This window comes from Arachis hypogaea, chromosome 8 (assembly GCF_003086295.3).
Source record: "Arachis hypogaea cultivar Tifrunner chromosome 8, arahy.Tifrunner.gnm2.J5K5, whole genome shotgun sequence".
Classification (NCBI taxonomy): Eukaryota; Viridiplantae; Streptophyta; class Magnoliopsida; order Fabales; family Fabaceae; genus Arachis; species Arachis hypogaea.
Window position 1 is genome coordinate 16,277,257 of NC_092043.1, and position 20,410 is coordinate 16,297,666.

Consider the following 20,410-nt stretch of genomic DNA (forward strand, 5'->3'; position numbering starts at 1 on the left):
GTGTGCTGCACCTGCCCTTTCTCTAACTCTGTATCTAATCCTTGTCCAAGTCTTTGGTAATATCTCACCCAACTTCCTAGGTTTTTCTCTCAAACTAACATATTGTCATTTAATATTATCCTTTTATTTTCGCGTAACTCCGTTTCGTCTGGTTCTTGAATGAATCCCTGCAATGAACGGCTGCGAGAGTTCTAATATTCTAATATTACGTAGTAATGTTTCTATAAATTTTATCCTCATCTGATCAGGTTAACGTAGCAGACCATTTAGAAATGGTTACGGTAGGATCAAAATGTTATACGTTATGTATCGATTTGCATGGATTGTATAGTCATAATTAATAACAGCACGGTACGGTGGATGTGGCAATGTGGCATGTGAATTTGAACTGAATGCGTTATGCGTTATTAGTGTCTTAATTCATTACAAGATACCTAATTTATCATTCGCCTCCCTTCCAGACATGAAAAAAAGTAAATTAGTTTTCGATTCAAACTTTCTACTCGTAATATTTGTTAGGCACTAATAATTGTGATGAATATTCGGAAGGGAAAGAAATGTTTTATAGGTTCCACGTAACAAGTTTAAAATATATATTTCTCTTTTGATAAAATGTTCATACGTTAATTGTCAAAATTATTGGTTTAAAATCAATATTTTACGTGAAATTGAAAAAGTAAATTAGGTATATAAAAGATGTTATTATAATAAGATTTAAATTGTAAAATCGTTAAATATAATAGAAATTTTGTAAATTGTGTCATTTAAAATTATAATATCAAAATATTGAGTTAAATTGAGATGCAAACTATTACGTTTCTGACAAGCCAACAGCATTGAAGATATCATCAATCAATTTAAAACCCAACAGGGCCTAACCCACCGATAAGCAAGCTGCTAATATTGAAAGAGTAACTTAGTATTCTCAAAATGGATGTGAATATCTCCATTGGTTCCGTGGCTTCCCATTCTTCACTGCATGCATGGATTTCCCATCAATATACTAAATGAATGACCAGAAGCAAACTGTCTTTAGATAACATCCACGAATGAGTTTGCAAACATAGCTTGAGCCTCACTCGGCAACATGAAAAGTATAAGATCCATCCATTTTTTAATAAGGGAAGAAACTGTTTCTCTAATAACCCTATTGCCAAGCTAACTTGAGTTGCTCTAATAATTAGCTCACTAATTCATTTAAGTATCGGACATTCAAATTCCACCTTGTGCATGTGACAATTCATTGGTCGACAATACCCTTAAATAAAACTCCAATCTCCAACAGATTAATCATTGGCTAACATGCTGAAAGATACTGAAAAAAAAAAAGAAAAAAGAAAAAAAAAACCTCTGCCAGAAGAGCTTGATTAAAACCACATGAATCCTGAATGGATTGCAAATGAATCTCTTCCGAACCATCCCTCAAAATGTCCATTTGGAATCTAGAAGCATCCCATTAAATAATTTTGATCAGCCTGCGCCACTTAATTTAATTGGAAACTCTTTCACTGCTTTGATGGAACCTTTCTCTATTCATCGTTTGATTTTCTTCCAGACTTTCTAGAACAAAATTGGAAAATACACCTTGGGTCTCCCATCAAAAGTGCAAATGTAGATGTAGGTAAAATAACTTTGAAAGTAAATGGTTAAATTAATCCTCGAAAAATTACTCATTTTTATATTAGTTCTCGAATTTTTTTTTATTAAATTCGTCTTTCAAAGATTTTAAATTAGTCATTTTAATCCTTCCGTTGCTAATGGTGTCAAAATTTGATGTGACTCGTTAAGTGACATCACAATACACCTAGTAGATCTAATTGACGGCTAACTTGATAAGTTTATGAAATTAGATCAAATTAACCCCAAATTATGTCTCAAATTCTCTTCTCAATTAGATTTTGATTTGATCTAATTTTATAAACTTATCATATTAATAGTCAATTAAAACTCGTATGTATGTGTTGTAGTTTCACTATACGAACCACATTAACAAATTTGATATCATCAACTAGAATCCTATTTACATCTTGCCGAATCTTTTATATAACACACCAAGATTTACAACTACTATCTACATCTTCAAGCCCTATTGGCAGAGCGCACAAGTCAGGCGGCTATTATGAGATGTGCCTCGTATTTTTGTACAAAATCAATTTCTATCTGCATCTCCTTCTCGAGCTGTCAAATTGATTCTTTCTGCATCATTAGTGGTATTTTGATGCAGGTGGGATGGAAAAGCAAAGAGATTCTTTTGAATCTCATCGGAACTCACGAAGTTCGTTGTATTGCTGCCAGACAAAGAACCAGACCCGACTGCTGTGACTTGGGTAGAATCAACATCACTACATCCTGCAGAATTTTGTACACTTCTGCTGCTACCTACAACAAGCACGTAGTAGTATCATTAAAAATCATCGCTTTCTAAGTGTAGTGTAACTACACTTATTTTTCCTTAGATCAGTATGTCTAAAATAATGGGAGTATATAATCATGATGTAGGGTAGAAAAATATCATGAAAAGATGTGGCAATAGACAATAATGAGTGGCACTAAACTCTGGCCTAAATAACATTATTGTCGAGGACAAAATAACCTGGAAGAGTAGAGGCAGCAGGTGAGTTTGAAATTCCGGGTGAAGTTCCACTTCCTCTTTTCATCTTTGACTGCAAAAAAGAAATACAAGTTAGGAATGGCGGTCAAATGATTCTCTTACTTCAGGATAATGTCTGACATTGTCAACTAAACATGAAAGAAAAGATTCTTAATCCTTTAAATATACAAGACAACAACAGCCATAGAGGTACTGCATAATGCCCCACTGTCCCGTGGAGAAGTACTCCTAATTCATACTGTACGGTGTAAATCCAAGGTCAATTAGGAACACTTGAATGTCGAGCGTCAAACAACTCCAGCAGAGAAATTCAGTTAGCCTACCTTTGTGAATTCTTCACAATGCTTTACAACAAAGGAGATATTTGCATATCGTCCGTGCAGTAGAGCATATGCCCACAAAAGAAGCTTCCTAGGGATGCTCAGATCAAGTGCTTCAATCCCACTCATATTAGGGTTGAATGGGGTCTCTGCTGCTAATTGGTATGGGATCAAATAAGAGTTGAGCCCAGAGGAAAGCACCACAGAAGAACTCTCCCGGTAAAAATTGTAGCAAGCCCGGAGCAAAGTGTTTGCAGTTTCCAAATTTTCATCGGAAACTTTGTTGATCACTATATTCTTTATTTTTGATAAAATCGCGATCCATTTTGTTTCAATTTTTTCCAAATGAGTTGGATCTTCAAAAGTTGTACTCCATAATTCGTGCGGTTGCAAGTCAATACAGAGCAGTTGGCCATTATCCATCCCACCATCTGTTGAATTCTGAACTTGAATTCTATTCGGGAATTCACATGATATTGGAGTAATTTGTGCCAAATTATATACAAGAGTTCGACACCAAGCAACAGAAGAATGCCTGCATACTTTTGCACAACTACTATTTGAGAACTTAGGATTCTTAAATCGTTTCCTAATCTTCTCATTTATTGCTTCAAGGGTTTCCAGTTTTCCATTTTTCTCCAATGATACAATGTGTTCATGCAGATATCTGAAAAGATTAGAAGATTTGAATAAGCTTTTTCATTGAAAATAATGTTCAGCATTTATGCTTAAGGACGGTCATTGTTGTTCACATTTTATTACCCGTATATGATACTCTCTGATGTATCTGGGCTCTCAATTTCAGGCAAGCTGCATATTTCTGGCCATAAGCTCCCTTGCTCCATGAACAAAGCAAACATTTTTTCGAGCACATTGTCAGAACTGCTTACTGGACCAGAGCTTAAAGTCTGAGAATGGCCCATAGCTGAAACCAGGGCTTTCAAATATCTTCCAATGGCCACTGGTACAATATCTTCAATGCATAGTGAAAACTGCATATATGGTGGAAGTCAATATATAAACACAACCAGCATATGAATCTATCAGATCAGAACACAAAGAATGCAGAAATAACAGCAGCAATTCTACAAATCAAAATCTATCAAACAATTCTCAAATATAAAGTGAATATGCATAAGTCAAATCATAACTTCAGTTTAAGCAGTAAATCAAGCTCTTTGTGATTTACCCGCTTATCTCCTCGAAGAAAAACATATGCACGTTCAAGAGTACATCTATCTCCAGTCTCTTCCAATAGTTTGAGATAAAACAGCACATACTTTCGAATGCAAGTAATGAATTTTCGTGAACTTTCTGGCAAGTTAACCTCGAGGGATTTTTTGTTCCCAGCTGACCCTGGTGCCTTGCGCCTGAATATTGTAAAATTGAACATAGGTTAGGTTTACTACTATGTTGTTGACAATATTGCTATATCCTTGCTCCTTCATATTGTAACAATAAACAAGTCATACTCATATCCAATGCTTATTTTTATTGAACAGGGAAACCCTAAAGTTACACGACAATTTGGGTATGATTTCTTTCCAATTGGGGAATAAAAGAAAGAGAATCCTTCCAAGAAATCACATCTTTCAAATATTCGAAAGATTGTTTAAACAGCATGTTCAATGTAATAGTCATTCATACTTCAAAATCATCCATTGTATGAACCTTGAATAGTGTGTGGTAAAATTCCATTTTGTTCAAGTTCAAACTTGCAGTAAGTTAACAATAAAGGAGTAATAATAAAACCGTACCGTCCTTTTTTAACCGTGCTATCAATTTCCCACATATTTATTGTAAAGGATGAGCGTGAAGATTTGAAGCAGAAAGAAAGTTGATCCTTTGCTCTCTCTGTATCACCGCTCTCACCCCTTTTATAAAGCCCCTGAGCTAATATGTATCTGGCCTTATGAAAATGTTTGAGATCTCCCTCCACACAGGTTTCGAGGGCCGAAAGGCAATCACTATAAAGCATAGACCATGCAGTCTCCAATTTGAGCAACCCTTCATTGTTAATTTCTAGAGAATTGGCCTTAATGCTTCTCTCCTTTTCATTTGATAATGAGCTATCCACATCACAAAGGATACTCATGACAGCATCTTTTACAGATTGATCAAACGAGTGTGATGAAAGAACCTGCCAAAGACCAAAGTGTTGCCAATTATAGATTAGGTGCACCAGATTCCTTCCTAACTTCAAAATTAACGATTACAGTTGAAAGCACAAAAATATCTTGAAAAAAAAAATTAATGAACAAGAATAAATGCATAATAGCAATGAATAAAACATACCAAAATAGAGTTTAGTGGTCAGAAAAGGGAACAAAAATAAAAACCTTTAAAATATCCAAATTATGTTTTCCACACTTCATCAGCAGCTTCAAACGTGAGGCATGCATCCTATACACAGGATCAACAGCTGATGTGTTCAAAGCAATGGCTTTGCTATAATACGTTAGTGCAGTTTCATGTGAATATCCAAGCTTTTCGCTGAGTTTACCCAAGTAAAATGCGTGCAACCAATCTTGCCTGCACAAAGAAATCAATCATAAACATCACCAAAGAACCAAAGAGACACGCAATAATCCATGGGCAAAGAATGTATACTTCAGCATGAATGCTTTCTTGAAATGTCTCATTGAATTCTTGCAAAAGATCTTCCATGCTGCATCCTTTAAGGGCAAAACAGATCTCTGATCATAAAATGGCACTACATTCTGAAGGCTGTCATAGTATACCAGTGCTAGTAACTCGTGTATCTCACACTGGACAACACGTTCAGAGAAAAAGTTACAAACATAATCAATATGATTCAACATTGAAAAAGAGTCTAAGAGTATGGTTAGGGTTAAATAAACACCGCACGCATACAATTTTGCAAATCCATAAGAAATTGTATGTTGGACATATCACAGCATAAAAGATAATGTTTTTGTAAACTTCATTCTTCAATATTTTCAGAAATTCAATGGAACCGCGTAGCTAGCATGAATAATGACTGCCATAATCTTGATTTACAATGAATATAACATGTGGAAGGAACCGTTTTTTCCATAGAAATTCTTTCCTTTTCTTAAGTTTTGTTTTGGATTAACCAAGAGAGTAATACCCCAGGATAGGAACTATGCTCCTCCAGGAAAAGGACATTATAATAGGCTTCATCTCCGACTTAAAAACTAAAAAGCGTAAATACAAAGAATGTAAAACCTGTTGCGCAGAGGTCTTAGCCAAAGCTAAACTCATTAGCAGGCACCGTCTACTCCTCCTTCGGCTTGTTTCCACTCTACTGGATAAAGTAGGATTCTTCCGCCATGCCACAACATTTACATGCTTGCTGCCATCATTTAACAACAAATCTACTTCCTGGCTCAGTACAATCAAGAAACATTCATAAAACCATATATGGTAACATATGTTGAAATAAAAAAAAAAGGGTTGCCTTTGCAGAATTTTCAGGGTTTACAGTTTAGTGAACCAATTATTATTTCTAACTTGCCTCATCGTAAATATTCCCAAGTCGCTGCCAGCTTTCAAAACGTAGAGGATTGTACATGAGATCATATTTAAAGAGCTTTGCATTTTGTTCAACAAACTCTTCTCCTTCCTTGGTGAGAACAAATCCAGGCCATTTATCTGTAGCACTCATTTCCTCAGATAGAGCTAAGAAATAATACAAGTTACAGTAGACCTCCAAATATGGCTCAGACCTGAAAACAAATACACTTTGGTTTAACCCTAAGAAGCTAGAGGCAGGGAATATCATGGATACATGGCATAAAATATAGAAGAGACTGGTTTAGCATAACAGTACTTTATAAATGTTTACCTCCTCAATAATGTTGTGTTGTACTGTACAAGTCCTCCCTTATCAGGAAACATAATCCTTTTTATAGCTTCAAGAAATCCATCAGATCCAGCATCACCTGAGAGTTTATCTTCACAAACATTCGGATCATCTAAGAACTTATCTATCAGGTTTCCTAACAACAGGTCCTCTGGTGGCAGCATAAAGTGCTTCCTGATGGCTCTTAAAACTCTACGAAGTTTGACCAATCCAGTCCTCTTGTAAATACAAAATTTTTAGCAAAACAAAATCAGAAACAACGTTCTATACAACATTCTGCAAACAAACTGAGCCACAGAAATTAGAGATAGAGAGCACTCACAGAAGATGCCTTTGCATAGGGAAGTACATACTTGAAAACATCAGCGCATTGTTCTTTGGTCTGATAATCTCCCCGGCTTGTATTTTTGTGCATCACTATATCATCATCATATGATGAATCAGATCTTAGATTCAATCCATATAAACAGAAAAAGCATTGATCTAAGGCACTGTCAATTTTTGACTCAAGTTCCTCCATTTCATCTTCTGAAAGTTCATTCCCATCAATCAATAGATTGCTTGGATTTTCAACCTTACTGAAACCGCTGTCAGTCCCAGCCCCTCCATGATCTTCACACACCATTTCCTTGCTGTCTTTTTCTTGAACTCGGCAAGATGCAATCCTTTCTGATATTATTCCTTCAGAAACCTCCTTCCCAGAATTTAGTTCTCCTATTTTTGTCCAATCCATCTGGACATCTAATATATCTGACTTTGAATCTTCTGCAGATGAATTTACAAGACTATTCCTGGATACCTCTTCACATTGCACGGATTCTTTATTTAGATAGTTAAAGCTCGACTTAAGCTTCATATCCAAGGACAAGAGATGCTTTATTGCAAATCTAAGAAATATTCCTTCTTCACCTTTTCCACCTTCACCGACACAGCACAGTCCATACTCAGCAAGCAAGTCATGCGTTGCAACAATTAAATCAACCTGAGTTAAGGGTTCAGAAAAGAATAGAGATGTTTTTAATTACCCAAAAGAAAAAACCATAGTACAACCAAATCATTGAAAGTAAATTTCTTTCCACAGGATAGCTCACTTGAGTTTTGATAGGTGTAGCTGGGCTGAGATGCTGGAGTTTGCAGAAAACAATGGCTGCATCAACAAAATAGTTGTTTTCTTCTTCATCAGAATGTACTGGTTCAGAGGCTTTGTTACAGACAAGTAAGTTTGCAACATATCTCATGATTAACAATAATAGAGACTGCATTTGGATAATGCTGTTTGTTGGAACTGTAAGGCCATCCTGCCAGCATAAGAACATTAATGGTTTCACTACAAGTGATATTCGATAGTTAAATATGAAAATGTGTCATGACTAAAACCAGGTTATGTGAACCAGATTTCACATAACACATATTGCGGCTAATTTTATTTTTTAAATAGAAAATGAGAAAAATGCAACAATTAGGATAATAAGATATCCTCCATAACTGAAGAGAAAAGAAAATGATCGATGTATAAAAGAGAAATTAGAATATTGCATCAGGAATGAGACAATGTCGAAGTCTTGTCCCACTAGATGCGCGCAGTTCCATAGATGAGATTAAAGCATTGATTGATCATGTTCTCAAGGCAGCAGCTCATGTTAATTTGACATATACTCACAGTTTGGACAGCAAAAATTGCTTACAAATGTTGGAAGTCCTTAAATTGTTGCACAGTGAAAATGTTACTAAATATTGACGACTGATTAGTACATCAAACAATTAAATAAGTAGGAAAAAATTTACAGAACTCCCGCAACTTTGAGTTATGTGCACTTAGGTTATTACTATTTTGCACATTTTTAAAGTAACAGGACCAAAGTGCACGTAAGCCAACTGATGGGGATTTTCTACTCTTGCGTAAATAAGTACTTCCTGCTATAGTAGGAGAAAGAGCAACAGGGTTGCAAAACTGCAGTGCAGACAAAGTTCTGTATCTTTCCCTTAAAACAGTTCAATAAATGGATGTCCATATCAACAAAACCATTTCAAAACATAAAGCAAAAACCAAATCCTGAATAACTTAATGAAATCCAATTGTTATAAACCCCAAATGTTAGAGTGAAAACAAGCTGATAATTTGGATAACTAACAGCATTGTGAGGTAGGTTTAAAAGACTCTCTAAGAGGGGGAATACAAAAGGAAAACCTAAAAAGATTCAGTTGATAATTAACAGTCTCCAGTAAATAATTCCAAATCAAAGAATCAGACCCCTTTTTTTCTTTTCCAATTCCATACGGAACAAAAGAAATACATATTAGCGGAAAAGAACAAGATAAGCGGGAGAACAAAGCTCCAAAAGTAACTTCTGTCCTAATTTTTTTTCTTCTGATTTGGTAGGAGAAAAATAATTTCAGAGAAGAAACACTCCATGGAATAGAAAAATTATGACCAAAACCATCATATATACCCAAAAGGATAAAATGTAAACCAGAGCCAATCAGTCTCCTTGAATCTAACACAAGAAATCTCTCACTACAGGGGAAAGAAAATCATGACCACACACAAGGATGAAGTACAACCTTTTGGTTTTTACATGCAATGAGAAATGTTTTACCATGTTGACAATATCTAGATGTTGCTGTGAACATGAAGGAAACTTAATTACATTTGTAGTTCATAAACTTAATCCTGGGTGAACAGTGAGAATATTTTTCTCAGAAACTTGCTTCCTGGCTATCACAGCTTAGAATCCTAAACTAACGAGAATGATATATACTTACAGAATCTCCACGATGGTCAATAACTTTCTTCACTTGAGAAATACAATCCGAGAGTGCCTTCACTTCCTGTGCAACCAAGTGACTACAATGCTTGGTTGAACTTTCATTTGAATCAATCTCAAAATTAGGAGATACCACTAAGTCAGTAGTTTGATCAGAAAATATAAATGATGTCATACATTTATTTAATCCCATTATTGCCATAAGTATTTTCAGCTTTTTATAGTGGCAATTGAAATACATTTCTACATCCATTGGCTCTATCTTCTGGCATGCTTCTATTAGAACATCTAAAGCCATTAGTTCAATGGAAGTTATTTTTTCATCTTTTTTATCTGGCACTGTAAGAGAAAATGCATCAATGTAGACATCCTGTGTGGAGAATAGATGTGGAGAGAGCAATGATATACACTCCAAATACTTTTCTTGTTCCATCATCTCAATGACAGAATTTTCCATCAAGAAATTGACCTTTAATATATTGATCTCGTAAAGAACTCTATCAATGTTCAGCTCTTTTACGGCCTTGCAATGCATACGACGGACTGAACATAGAGAATCTTCCATAGTTTCCCGCTTTGCCAAAAGTGACAAAGAAATACAAAATTCTTCACAACCTTTTGCCCTGTTACCATCAAAAACAGACATTCTCCCACTTAGCCAGAAGAATCGAACCCAAAATGCACTATTCTCCATCAGAAACGAGCTGTCTGAATTGCTCTTATTAGAGGTATCAACTGATATTCTATCCATCCCTTGGAAACTACCAAGCAAACCTTCATCTTCATTCAAGGCATGTTTCAAGTGAAATGGATAATCTAGAGCTACAGACTCTATGATCTTACAGAGATGATAAGATGTCTCTGACATATATTCTGATTGTTTAGAACCAGGGGAGGAGCATAATCCAAAGTCATGATACAACTCAGCAAGAAAAAGACTACATTCAGCAGTTCGTTCCATTCCCCAATGCCGTGTCAACCTTTCTAACTCAAGAAATTTGACAAAAGCATCTTGATATAGGAGGCCTTGTCTTGCAACCTCTTCCAAAAGCAAGTGCCCCATATGATAAGCACCGTAATTTTTTGAAGTTTGTAATAGAAATGCACAAACATTATTATTTTCAGAATTTACTGAATAGGATAATGCAGAGTTATCACTATCAGCAACATCTGGACTACCCAATCCACGATCAATGAATGGCTCTAAGTATTGAATGACAACCTTTGCCCGGTCCTTGCCACAAGAATCCGATTCTTCTTTCCCTGGTTTACGACTACGCAGCCTTTCTAGTCGAGAACTTCGCCTTTCATGTGGTTGTTCTTCTTGGATATTTGCTTCTTTACCTTTAGCACTTGGCCTTTCTATGTTACCATCACGCAAAGCACTGCTTTCACCACAGGGCCCTACCCCTTCCACGGTATTCATAGCAGCTTCAAAACAAGGTAAGCTTATGCTTAGTCTAACATCCGGAGAGATGCACAATTTTTTAGGGTTTACATCAGAACTTTGTAGGATTTCCAGCAGGGCATCGGCCAGAGCCACCCAGGAAGCTTCTGTCAGCTGCAGTTCTCTGTTCTGGTTTGGCTTTTTGAATGCAACACCCTCATCTGGATTCTCATTACTAGCTTTTCTCTTATCCGGAAATTTGAGGCGCACATGTTTCGGTTCAAGTTTGTCTATGCCTCTGGGAGCAAATGGCAATGGTTCTGACTCTTCAATGGTATTTTTAACATGCAATGCACGAGAATGTGATGGCCAGTGCCTCAAAATCAACTCAGTGACAGACAAGCAAGCAACCTCATCGCCAATAGCAATAAGAACTTCCAAAAGCTTTTCCATGCAATTCCCTGTAGTTACATCAAGGGCAAAAGATCACGAATACATATACATATGTAACATGTGCATTATGCTCTATGTAATATGTACATATTTGGAGGAGATGACATGCACTGAATTACTATTGAAAAGAATGTGATTTGAAAAGAACTTTCAGAGAAAAAAATCTTATTATAAGAAATAACTACCTCACCAATTTTGAAATAACTAGTTTTGCTTGAATAAGAGGGTGATCTTCACATCGTAGTAAAATTTCAAACTTGAGACATGATAGTCATGGTGCTCAAAGGGGTAAAAGGGCGTCAATGCCTGACCTAATATCCCGTAACTGTAGGAGCCTTGTGCATTCGGACTCCTCTACTTATTTATGATTTAGTAGGGTTAGATAGAAATTACTTGAGTGTATAATTACAAATTAACCTCCAAAAAAGGAACAAAGTTCAGCTATGTTTAAATGTTATGGTTGGAGTGGTTAATCCTTGTAAAATAATGTCAAATACGTAACATAAATTCTCCCTGATGTCCATTCAGTCAGAATAAATGAAAAATTACTTCTTGCTGAATAGCAATTCACATTTCTTCATATATTAATTTCATATTTGATGCCAACTGAGAAGGAAATAAAAAAAACAAAAGTAGTTCTATTGTCCATAATGCATTTGAACAGTGCAGAACAGAGAGACTGAATGAAGGATACACTCAACTGAAGGACAAAGATCATACAGAAGGGAAACAAACTCTGAATTTCACAGCCGGGAAATACTAATGAGAGCTCAACAAATAAAACCCCAACCAATGGACATAATTAAAAATATACAAGTGCTTACAGTTATTGGGGCTACACAAGAGGCCTTGCTCAAATGCCCAACGGGAAATACTCAGTAAGTTCATTGAGCATGACAATGTTCCCAGCTGGTTCCAGACAACAGAATCTTTTGAATCAATCTCGACAGCTTGAAGATAACAGTGCAGAGCGTTCTCATAATGTGCAGAACCTAGCTGAAGAAATACGGTGGCAAGGTTCTTCAGTGCCAAAAATCTGTGGAAAAAATCAATAGCTAACAATCACATATACTTAAAGAAGAATATTGTTCAGAAGAGAAGAATAATAATACAAGCACGTGGGAGGCCAAAAACCCAGTTGCATAGAGAACTGCAACATGAATGACACAAGACATTTGTAGACATGTATGACACAAGTCACATAGGGCCTCGAAATCCACATCAAGCAACCCTGGCCAAGCACTTGGAAAGCACAATCTAAAAAAGTCAAAATTATGCCTATATATGAAGCTATGCAAATAGCTCATACTCATCTGTTGACGGGGATTGCCAACCTTTGCTTTTGTTGTGTGGGGCTATGCAACCATTTTTACAAAGACCCGCAGTGGTTTTATGACTAACATCCACCACCCATGCACTTTGTCAAAATGCATAAATTAACAAAATTATCAGAATATCATAATCATGGTGATCCCTTAACCCATGGCAAAGGAACTCATTGCAATATACTCGCGCCCAGTGTCACTCTAACAGACTAAATGTTGAAGAGGAGGTGGTTTATATGAGAATACAACAACAGAATAATTGAAAACACAACATGAGATAGAATGAAATACATAATAGAGTCAAGAACAAAACCTTAGTTGCAAAAGATGACTATCACTGACACTGCTATCCACCTGATGACAGAAAATACACCATTAGATCATTGTACTTCCAATTTAAAACGAAAGTGTATACAACCATGGAACAAAAAAAGTATGCACTAGGTGAAATCCAAAACCTGTGCATTAGCTAAAAGAGGATCTTTAAGTACTGATTCTAATAACTCGCGAGCCTTTTGGTAGTCTTTAGATTGTAACTTGAGTAGCCCATCATGATAAGTTTGAGTCAGATGAAATTCCTGAAACAGCAGGGAAAAGAAAAATGATGCTGAATGAATAATGCTATGCAGCACTTGAGACACTCGGATATGTCGATCACAATTTCATAACCCTAGATTTCAAACAATAACAATGATTATAATTTTTTTTTAAAACAAGCACATTAACAACAAGCCACGGAACATTACTACCTCAATGCTACTAAGATTATGAAGAACCCTAGTCACTGAACCCTAGACTGAATTTCCAATATAATGCCATAACCATTTATCATAGAAGTTAAGTAAAAAGGAACATGCCTGAGCTTCTTTGGTAGGAGCTAGTGGCTCCCATTTAGCTTTCGGGTCAGTATCATTGATAGCTGCAATTGAGAACTGAGAAGAAAAGAAAAAAAAAAAGGAGCTCTTATCAGATTCCAAATCGAAAACTTAGCATTTCATTGAAGACGAAGCTGGTGAGAAACGTAGAAGCTATCGCAGTAACGACACGATAAAGACGAAAATGCATGTACCATATCCAATGTTCAGAAATGCAAAATGTTAGTTTGTCACTGTTAGATCATCAATTTTTAGGGTTCCAAGCTTCGATTTCAGTCTTAGCTTTCGAATGTTTTTTTCTCTCTCCGTTTCCGGTTGTTTTAGCTTGTAAGCGAGGGAGAGCGGGCGCGCTCTCAGAACGGCCCTTCAACTGTTTAAGAAACGACATCGTTTTAGGGCTTCTCTGCTTTTTTGTCATTTTCTATTTTCTTTTCATTATTTTAGAAATAGAAAAAAGTACGAGAGTTCATTTGACTTCTCATTCTTTTTAAACGCCCATTCCAAACGACGTCGTTTTGAGGTTTTAATTAACAAAAAAAACCCTGGCTGAATCTGAAGCACCACCAGAGACACTGTCACATAGAGGCAGAGCTAGGAGATCACCTCGGTACCGCCACTGCATGCTCGCGGCGCCTCCCTCCGCCTTTCCTCCGTCTCAGTGAGTGGTTGTTACTGCTCGTTCCCCGTGGTCCGTGCCTCCGTGGTTGTTGCTGCCTGCACGCTGCCGTGCGTCGTCCACCTCCCGGAATCGATTCTGCCTCTGCAACAACAGGTAACCATTTTAATTTCCAGTTATTCTAATATTTCCAGTTATTCATTGATGTTATTGCTGTTAATTTTATTGTTGCTTGGTTTATGATGCTGATTAGAATATGGCAGTGGTTGAAATATTGAATTGGTTTTTAAATTTGTTTATGAATATGAATATGAATATGCAGTTGTTTTGCTGATTATGAATATGCTGAGTTTTGTTGATTGTTGAATTGGTTTTTGAATTTGTTTATGAATATGAATATGCAGTGGTTTTGCTGATTATGAATATGCTGCGTCTTTGTTGATTGTTGAATTGGTTTTAGCTCCTTTGATCTTTTTCATACTTGGATTTGTTGAGTGGTTTTGATTGGAAAGTGTTCTGAATTCACATTTTGTTGAAGTGCCAGTTATATGTTTTTTGATTGAACTTTTGAAGAAAATAATGTTGGGAGGATTCTATGTCGCTCTATTTGTAATATTATTCATAGTTAGATAGGACTTGGTTGGTGTAAAGCCTCTCTAGAAAATATCAAATTTGAACTAAATTGTTTAGTTGACTTTGTCAGTGTGTGCTTGAACTGAAAACTGTATGCAGATAAAAGATAAAACGTTTTGATTTTAACTTTCAAACCAGTTTGAGCTTAACCAAATTAATAATTTGACTGTTAGCACCTTTTTCGTCAATCAAGTGTGCAATGCCTTGATTTATTATCTTTTTACCTATTTTTGTTTTCCCTTCCCTTGATTTTTAGTGCTTATGGCTAAGATTTTTTCAATTCCAGCTTTTAAGCTGGCATAAGTCTATCTTCATCAGCAAGGAGTGAGCTTTTTACAAGTTCAAATACATACTTGTTTTTCCTTTTGTTGTTTTGTTGAACTTCTTGTCTCAACGAGACTTTTGTTAATTAGTTTATGACTTCAAAAAATTGAACTTGTATTTCAAATTTTAATTTTAAGTTTTTTACTATTTTATATTTTTATTTAAATAAGACTGGTTCAACTGTGATCCACCGGTTGAACCAGTGACCCAGTAGCCTGATCGATTCGATTACCAGGTCGGTTCTTACACCTATGGGTATAATAACTAATTAACTATCAAATTTTAACAACGGCCTCTTTTTCCCTTCACCCGGTTTTGGCTTCTCTAAGTTTTGCATTTAAAGGTATGCATGTTTCTACCGCAACTGAAGATTTTAGTGTTAATTTTGATATGACTGGAATGCGCTTAGAATTTTTTATTTTGGTTCTGTCTGTAAATCATTGCCGAAATTAATTGTGAGTGGAAACTGAAGAGAAGGTGTTTGATAAAAGGCCTACGGAAAACTAGTCAAGGACATCTTCTTTTTCTTTTCTTTTTCTCTTTTCCCCTTCAGCTGGGGGCATTTCAGCAGGTTCAATCCAAATTAGTTGCCAATTCTGAAGCTGCATTATCATGTCTTTTTTATTTCTCAAAGTATTCGAGAGGCTACTGTGTGTTATTGTTCTGCCTTTGTTTACCTTTCTGTGCGGAAGTTGTTAGTTACTTAGTTTAGTTAGCTCAGGGATCTGGAATCAAACATTGTGTTCATAAGATTGCTTTAGAAAGGGAGAGAATTGCTCACTCTCCAACCCACCATGATAATCAAGTAAATTCCCAAGCTCATTTTAGCCAAATACAAGGACATAATCATTCTTCAAGATTTGATTTGTCTATTTATTTCATAGTGAAGGGCAAACTAGTCTAACTAAACAAATTTATCACTCTCAAATCGTAAAATCTTATATACATGTGATGTATTCTCCTCTTTATCTAGTCTCAGGTGACAGGTGGTGCAGTTTCATAAAAACAAAAACCAACAAACATGCTAAATTCTGCATACTATCATATGGTCAAGTGTGTACTAAAATACTGACATTTTCAGGTATCGGATGAAGATTTGGATGTCATCTTCATCATCTACCCATCACATTTATATGTGTAATATGTTTATTCTACTTTGCATTCTCCAGATCATCATAAAGGGCCCAGCCCTCTGCTTTGGGAATATGTAAGCACCATATAAAAGTCCCCAGTTATGCTTCCATTATAAAATTTTAGAAATGATTGCATTAGAAAAGAGTTTTGGGGTAGCACCATCTTAAATAGTATGGATATGCTTGGAGAAGTTTTATTAAAACTCCAATAAGAAAAGTGGTTCAGATGGAAGACGACCTAAACAGACTTTAGAGAAAATTGTTAAAAATAGATTTAAAATATAGATAGTTTAAACATATATCATTTATGTAGGGCATTTTGACATTGACTCATGTAGCATATGATTTATTATGATATCGTTTGATCTATGTAGTCGATTATGTCTAAATAGACAATCAATAAGACAAGACTTCGTTTTTAACTAAAAAACATACAATTTTTTTCTTCTTTTCACAAAGGAATATCTTTACCTGAGACAGTTATTTGCCAAACATGCTTTTGGTTTACATTCTACATATCAGAATTCTTGTTGTGAACTTAGTCTTAAGGTCAAATGCTCACTGTGGCAGGGATGAGGATAAAATTCTGAGAGTTGGAGAAGAGCTTGAGAGAGAAACGTTGCTATTACAAGGTGGCTCTCGCTTTTATAAATTAGAGAATCTGAGACCACACACTTGGTATGAAGTGAAGATATCATATCCAGCTTCTGTATGTATACATAGCATACCTTCATTAATTTCTTTGCATGGAAATCTCTACTCTGGAAACTGACATATACAAAATTAAAAACACCAGGTACCAGCTATTTTCTCCATACAACTACTTAAATCGAAATTGTTGGTGAACAGTAACAGGAGATTACTCAACACTGAGAAGCTCATTTTCAAATCCTATGGTGATGAGGTCCGATATTTAATGTGAAATATGGTAGTTGAAATTTCTTAAACTTAAATGTATGCATGTGCTTAATTTTATTGTGTTCTGCCCTTGCAACATTGACATAATTCAGGATAAACACAACATATTATTTGTAACTGTGGAGCCAGAGGGGTTTCCAGCAATACCACATGTACAAGAGAGGCAGTTTATTATCTTCAACATTGGTAAGCTTTTTTGCAAAGTATCTGTATTTGCAATCTATGTATATTTGACGTATCCCATTTGGTCCTTTTCTATTGTCTCCAATTATTTTTTTTTTCTAACTCCAGATATATAAGAACTCTCACACTTTTAAGTTAAAATTATGTAATTGCCATAAACACACTAATTGATATTAGTAGTGGCTGCATCCAAAGGGGTTGATTGCATGCCTTCATTGAATTCTCTTTCATCTTAAGATATTTACATTATTTCCGTGACTTGTCCTCATGGAATTCTGATATTGATATCTTGTATCCTCCTCATTTTTTACTACAGTCTGTGACGAACTATTATTAGGCATACCCCACAAAGCTTGGTGGGTAGTGGCGCTGGCATTACTCTGTCTATGCATTGCATTCGTCATCCCTTCTTTTCTTCCGCCGTATTTGTTACCAAAGAACCAAGTGTCAAGGTCTACTCAACATGTCTCAAAAACTTTTTGACAAGTGATTCTGATTATAACATTATTTGAGGCACACCTACATATTCATGTTAGACTGAAGACAAATTTGGAATCCACCAGGTTCTTTATATACCCCCATCATATTTTAGATGTATTCTGCATGCAAGAACAGAGGTTCCATTTTTACTTTTGATGATGATGCTCCTAACATTATTTACTACTATTTTAGAAATGTGTTACTTCAGTTTTGTTTCTGATTACCAATATGTTGCATGTCTTTGAATTCACACATGGATAACCTGGTAAAATTTTTTTGGAGGGGTGACATATTTTTTATAAAATAAAAAAATCATGTGGTTATATTTTAGCTTTTTGAAAAATTTTAAGAATGCTTTTATAAAGGTAGTATTGCCTTTTTGAAAAATTAAAATGCTTTTGAAAAAAATAAGTTTTAAGATACTATCTTGTAGTTTTCTAAAATTAAAATATAATATTAATAAAAATACATATTTATTCTTACCTCGTTATTATTTTATTATATTTTTTCTATTAATGTCACTTTAATTATTAAAATCAATTTCACAAACATAATTTTTAACACACATCTGATGTATATCTTTGCTTCCCCTACAGCTAGTTAATAGAGCAACAAAAATGGTGAAAAAGGAACAGTTCTAAGAAATAATCAAACACATATCTTAAGACGAGGAAATATTCTTACAAGAGTTCTGATTTATTAACATGATGACTACACAAATAAAGTGAGAGATTCATCCTCAGAAACCAACAAAGATACAATAAAAAGTGAAAAGACAAATACAGAATATAACACTGGACAGTGGACACAAGATACAAACATGATAACGTGACATGAAACTCCAACATGCAAATCTCAAAAAGGGTGCCTATGACTTCGAGTACCACCTCCAACCTCACTCACCCACACATACACACAAAGCTTCCATTTTTCTTCATCACAATGATGATCAATACCCTTGTGTGCCCTCCTGAGCCCTACCAGCACCAGCATAATCCTTGGCCCTGTCCTTAACATCCCTAGCCTTATCAGCAATCACCCCTTTAGCATAATCAAGCCTATCAGAGCCAGCAGGGTGTTTCCCAGTGACATAGCTGTACAACCATGACAATGCAGCAATGGCAGCAACACCACAGCCACCAGAGAACAAAAATCCACCAGCAGCCAGTGCAAGGGTTATGGCAGCAGGGACAAGGATAGGACTGAAGATAACAAGAAGTGGTGTTGCAATGATCAAACCTATGACAGTTCCAGTGAGGATCAACCCAGACAGGATCAAGAATGAGACACCAATGGTTGATGCTGTCATGAACTTGATGGCTTGGCGTATAGGTTGGTTAGTACTGGGGTCATAGGAGGTTCCATAAGATGAACCATAGGTGCCTCCTCCACCATAGGATGATCCATAGGACCCTCCTCCTCCATAGCCTGTCCTTGTTTGATCAGACATAATGGTAAATGGGTTTTTGGTGGCTGGTGACTTTTGAGAATTTTTAGACAAGAAGTGATGGGGTTTGAGGAAGAGTGAGAGAGAAGTGAAGGGAATGTATATAGCAATGAAGGGAGGTTAAGCTGGCAAAAGGGGAGGGTGCATTGCTGTGTCGTGGCGGCTTTGCATGAAACTGAGGTGGAGGTGATGCAACACCTGTCCCTTTAACTGACTGGTGTCTTCTAACACTGATCACCATACATTGTTACAGGACCCTTTCTCTGCTGGGGACCATGGCATGCTTTCAATAATGGTAATTTTGATATTTTTTAATAGAGTTGTGTCTCCTTTTCTTTGAAATAACTGTCTATTTGGGAAAAAAATTCATAACATTAATTAATTAACGGCTTAATTGCTCTGATGAGTAAACCATAAATAGGTTCTTGGTTTTTTTATTTTAAAATATAAAAATATCTTTCACTTTTTAAAATACGAGATATTTAAATTTTTTTGGAAGATCGATTTATTTAGATAGAGAGATTTAAATATCTTTTATTTTAAAAAAAATAGAATTATTTTTTTATTTTCAATTAATAAAAAATTTAAGTATTTTTTAAATTAAAAATTAGGGACTTATTTGTTTATTTTTCCAATTTGTAATTAAATTTTTATTTTTTTAATTAAATTTTATATTATTTTTTATTTTGTAATTAGATTTTTGTTATTCTAAAAATGTTAAGAATTAATAAAATATTTTTCATAAATTAAAAATAATTACAATTAAGAATCTAATTAGATTTTTAATTACATATATTTTGAAAGAAATTTTTTATTAATTTTAATATTTTTAACACAAAGTAAAATTAATTATAAAATTAAAAATAATGTAAGAATTTAACTAAAAGACAAAAAAATATAAAAATTTAATTATAAATTTAATAAAATTATAAGACTTAATAAAATAATTAAATTTTAATAATTAAGTTTTTTTCTGCTAATTGTATTAATGTATGTAGATAATTGTAACTGAACATTTTACTACTAATTATATTAATAACTCATATTCATATACATTTACCCAAAAAAAATTATAAAATCTATAAACAAGAGA

General features: G+C 35.1%; 3 protein-coding genes across 6 annotated transcripts; 1 reads left to right on the forward strand and 2 right to left on the reverse strand.

The window, feature by feature from the left end:
* Positions 1-1,651: 1,651 nt before the first annotated feature.
* LOC112706319 (calcineurin-binding protein 1) lies at positions 1,652-14,043 on the reverse strand. 2 transcript variants are annotated; one of them, XM_025757571.3, is made up of 19 exons: positions 13,778-14,043; positions 13,566-13,640; positions 13,167-13,286; positions 13,022-13,062; positions 12,208-12,419; positions 9,542-11,391; positions 7,870-8,076; positions 7,101-7,760; positions 6,761-6,996; positions 6,431-6,641; positions 6,142-6,297; positions 5,542-5,699; positions 5,271-5,463; positions 4,689-5,071; positions 4,121-4,301; positions 3,694-3,923; positions 2,935-3,598; positions 2,594-2,663; positions 1,652-2,379 (listed from the first exon to the last, which is right to left on the reverse strand). In XM_025757571.3, exons 1-19 carry the CDS (start codon positions 13,778-13,780, stop codon positions 2,150-2,152), a joined length of 5,880 nt encoding a protein of 1,959 aa, XP_025613356.1. In that variant the 5' UTR covers positions 13,781-14,043; the 3' UTR covers positions 1,652-2,149. The 2 variants fall into 2 exon arrangements, with proteins under 2 accessions (XP_025613356.1, XP_072056883.1); XM_072200782.1 differs by having other exon boundaries at positions 6,142-6,293; positions 6,427-6,641.
* Positions 13,992-19,632, forward strand: LOC112706320 (uncharacterized). 3 transcript variants are annotated; one of them, XR_003155725.2, is made up of 7 exons: positions 13,992-14,355; positions 16,238-16,363; positions 16,860-16,998; positions 17,086-17,193; positions 17,300-17,393; positions 17,707-17,953; positions 18,467-19,632. XR_003155725.2 is itself a non-coding variant. In NM_001405398.1 (6 exons), the coding sequence occupies exons 2-6, from the start codon at positions 16,245-16,247 to the stop codon at positions 17,871-17,873; spliced, it is 627 nt and encodes a 208-aa protein (NP_001392327.1). In that variant the 5' UTR covers positions 14,101-14,355; positions 16,238-16,244; the 3' UTR covers positions 17,874-18,096. The 3 variants fall into 3 exon arrangements, 2 of the variants coding, with proteins under 2 accessions (NP_001392327.1, XP_025613358.1); NM_001405398.1 differs by lacking the exon at positions 18,467-19,632 and having other exon boundaries at positions 14,101-14,355; positions 17,707-18,096; XM_025757573.3 differs by lacking the exon at positions 18,467-19,632 and having other exon boundaries at positions 14,101-14,355; positions 16,326-16,363; positions 17,707-18,093.
* On the reverse strand, positions 18,509-19,599 carry LOC112706321 (oleosin Zm-I). The gene has a single exon (NM_001405391.1). It carries the CDS (start codon positions 19,318-19,320, stop codon positions 18,820-18,822), a length of 501 nt encoding a protein of 166 aa, NP_001392320.1. The 5' UTR covers positions 19,321-19,599; the 3' UTR covers positions 18,509-18,819.
* Positions 19,633-20,410: the final 778 nt, after the last annotated feature.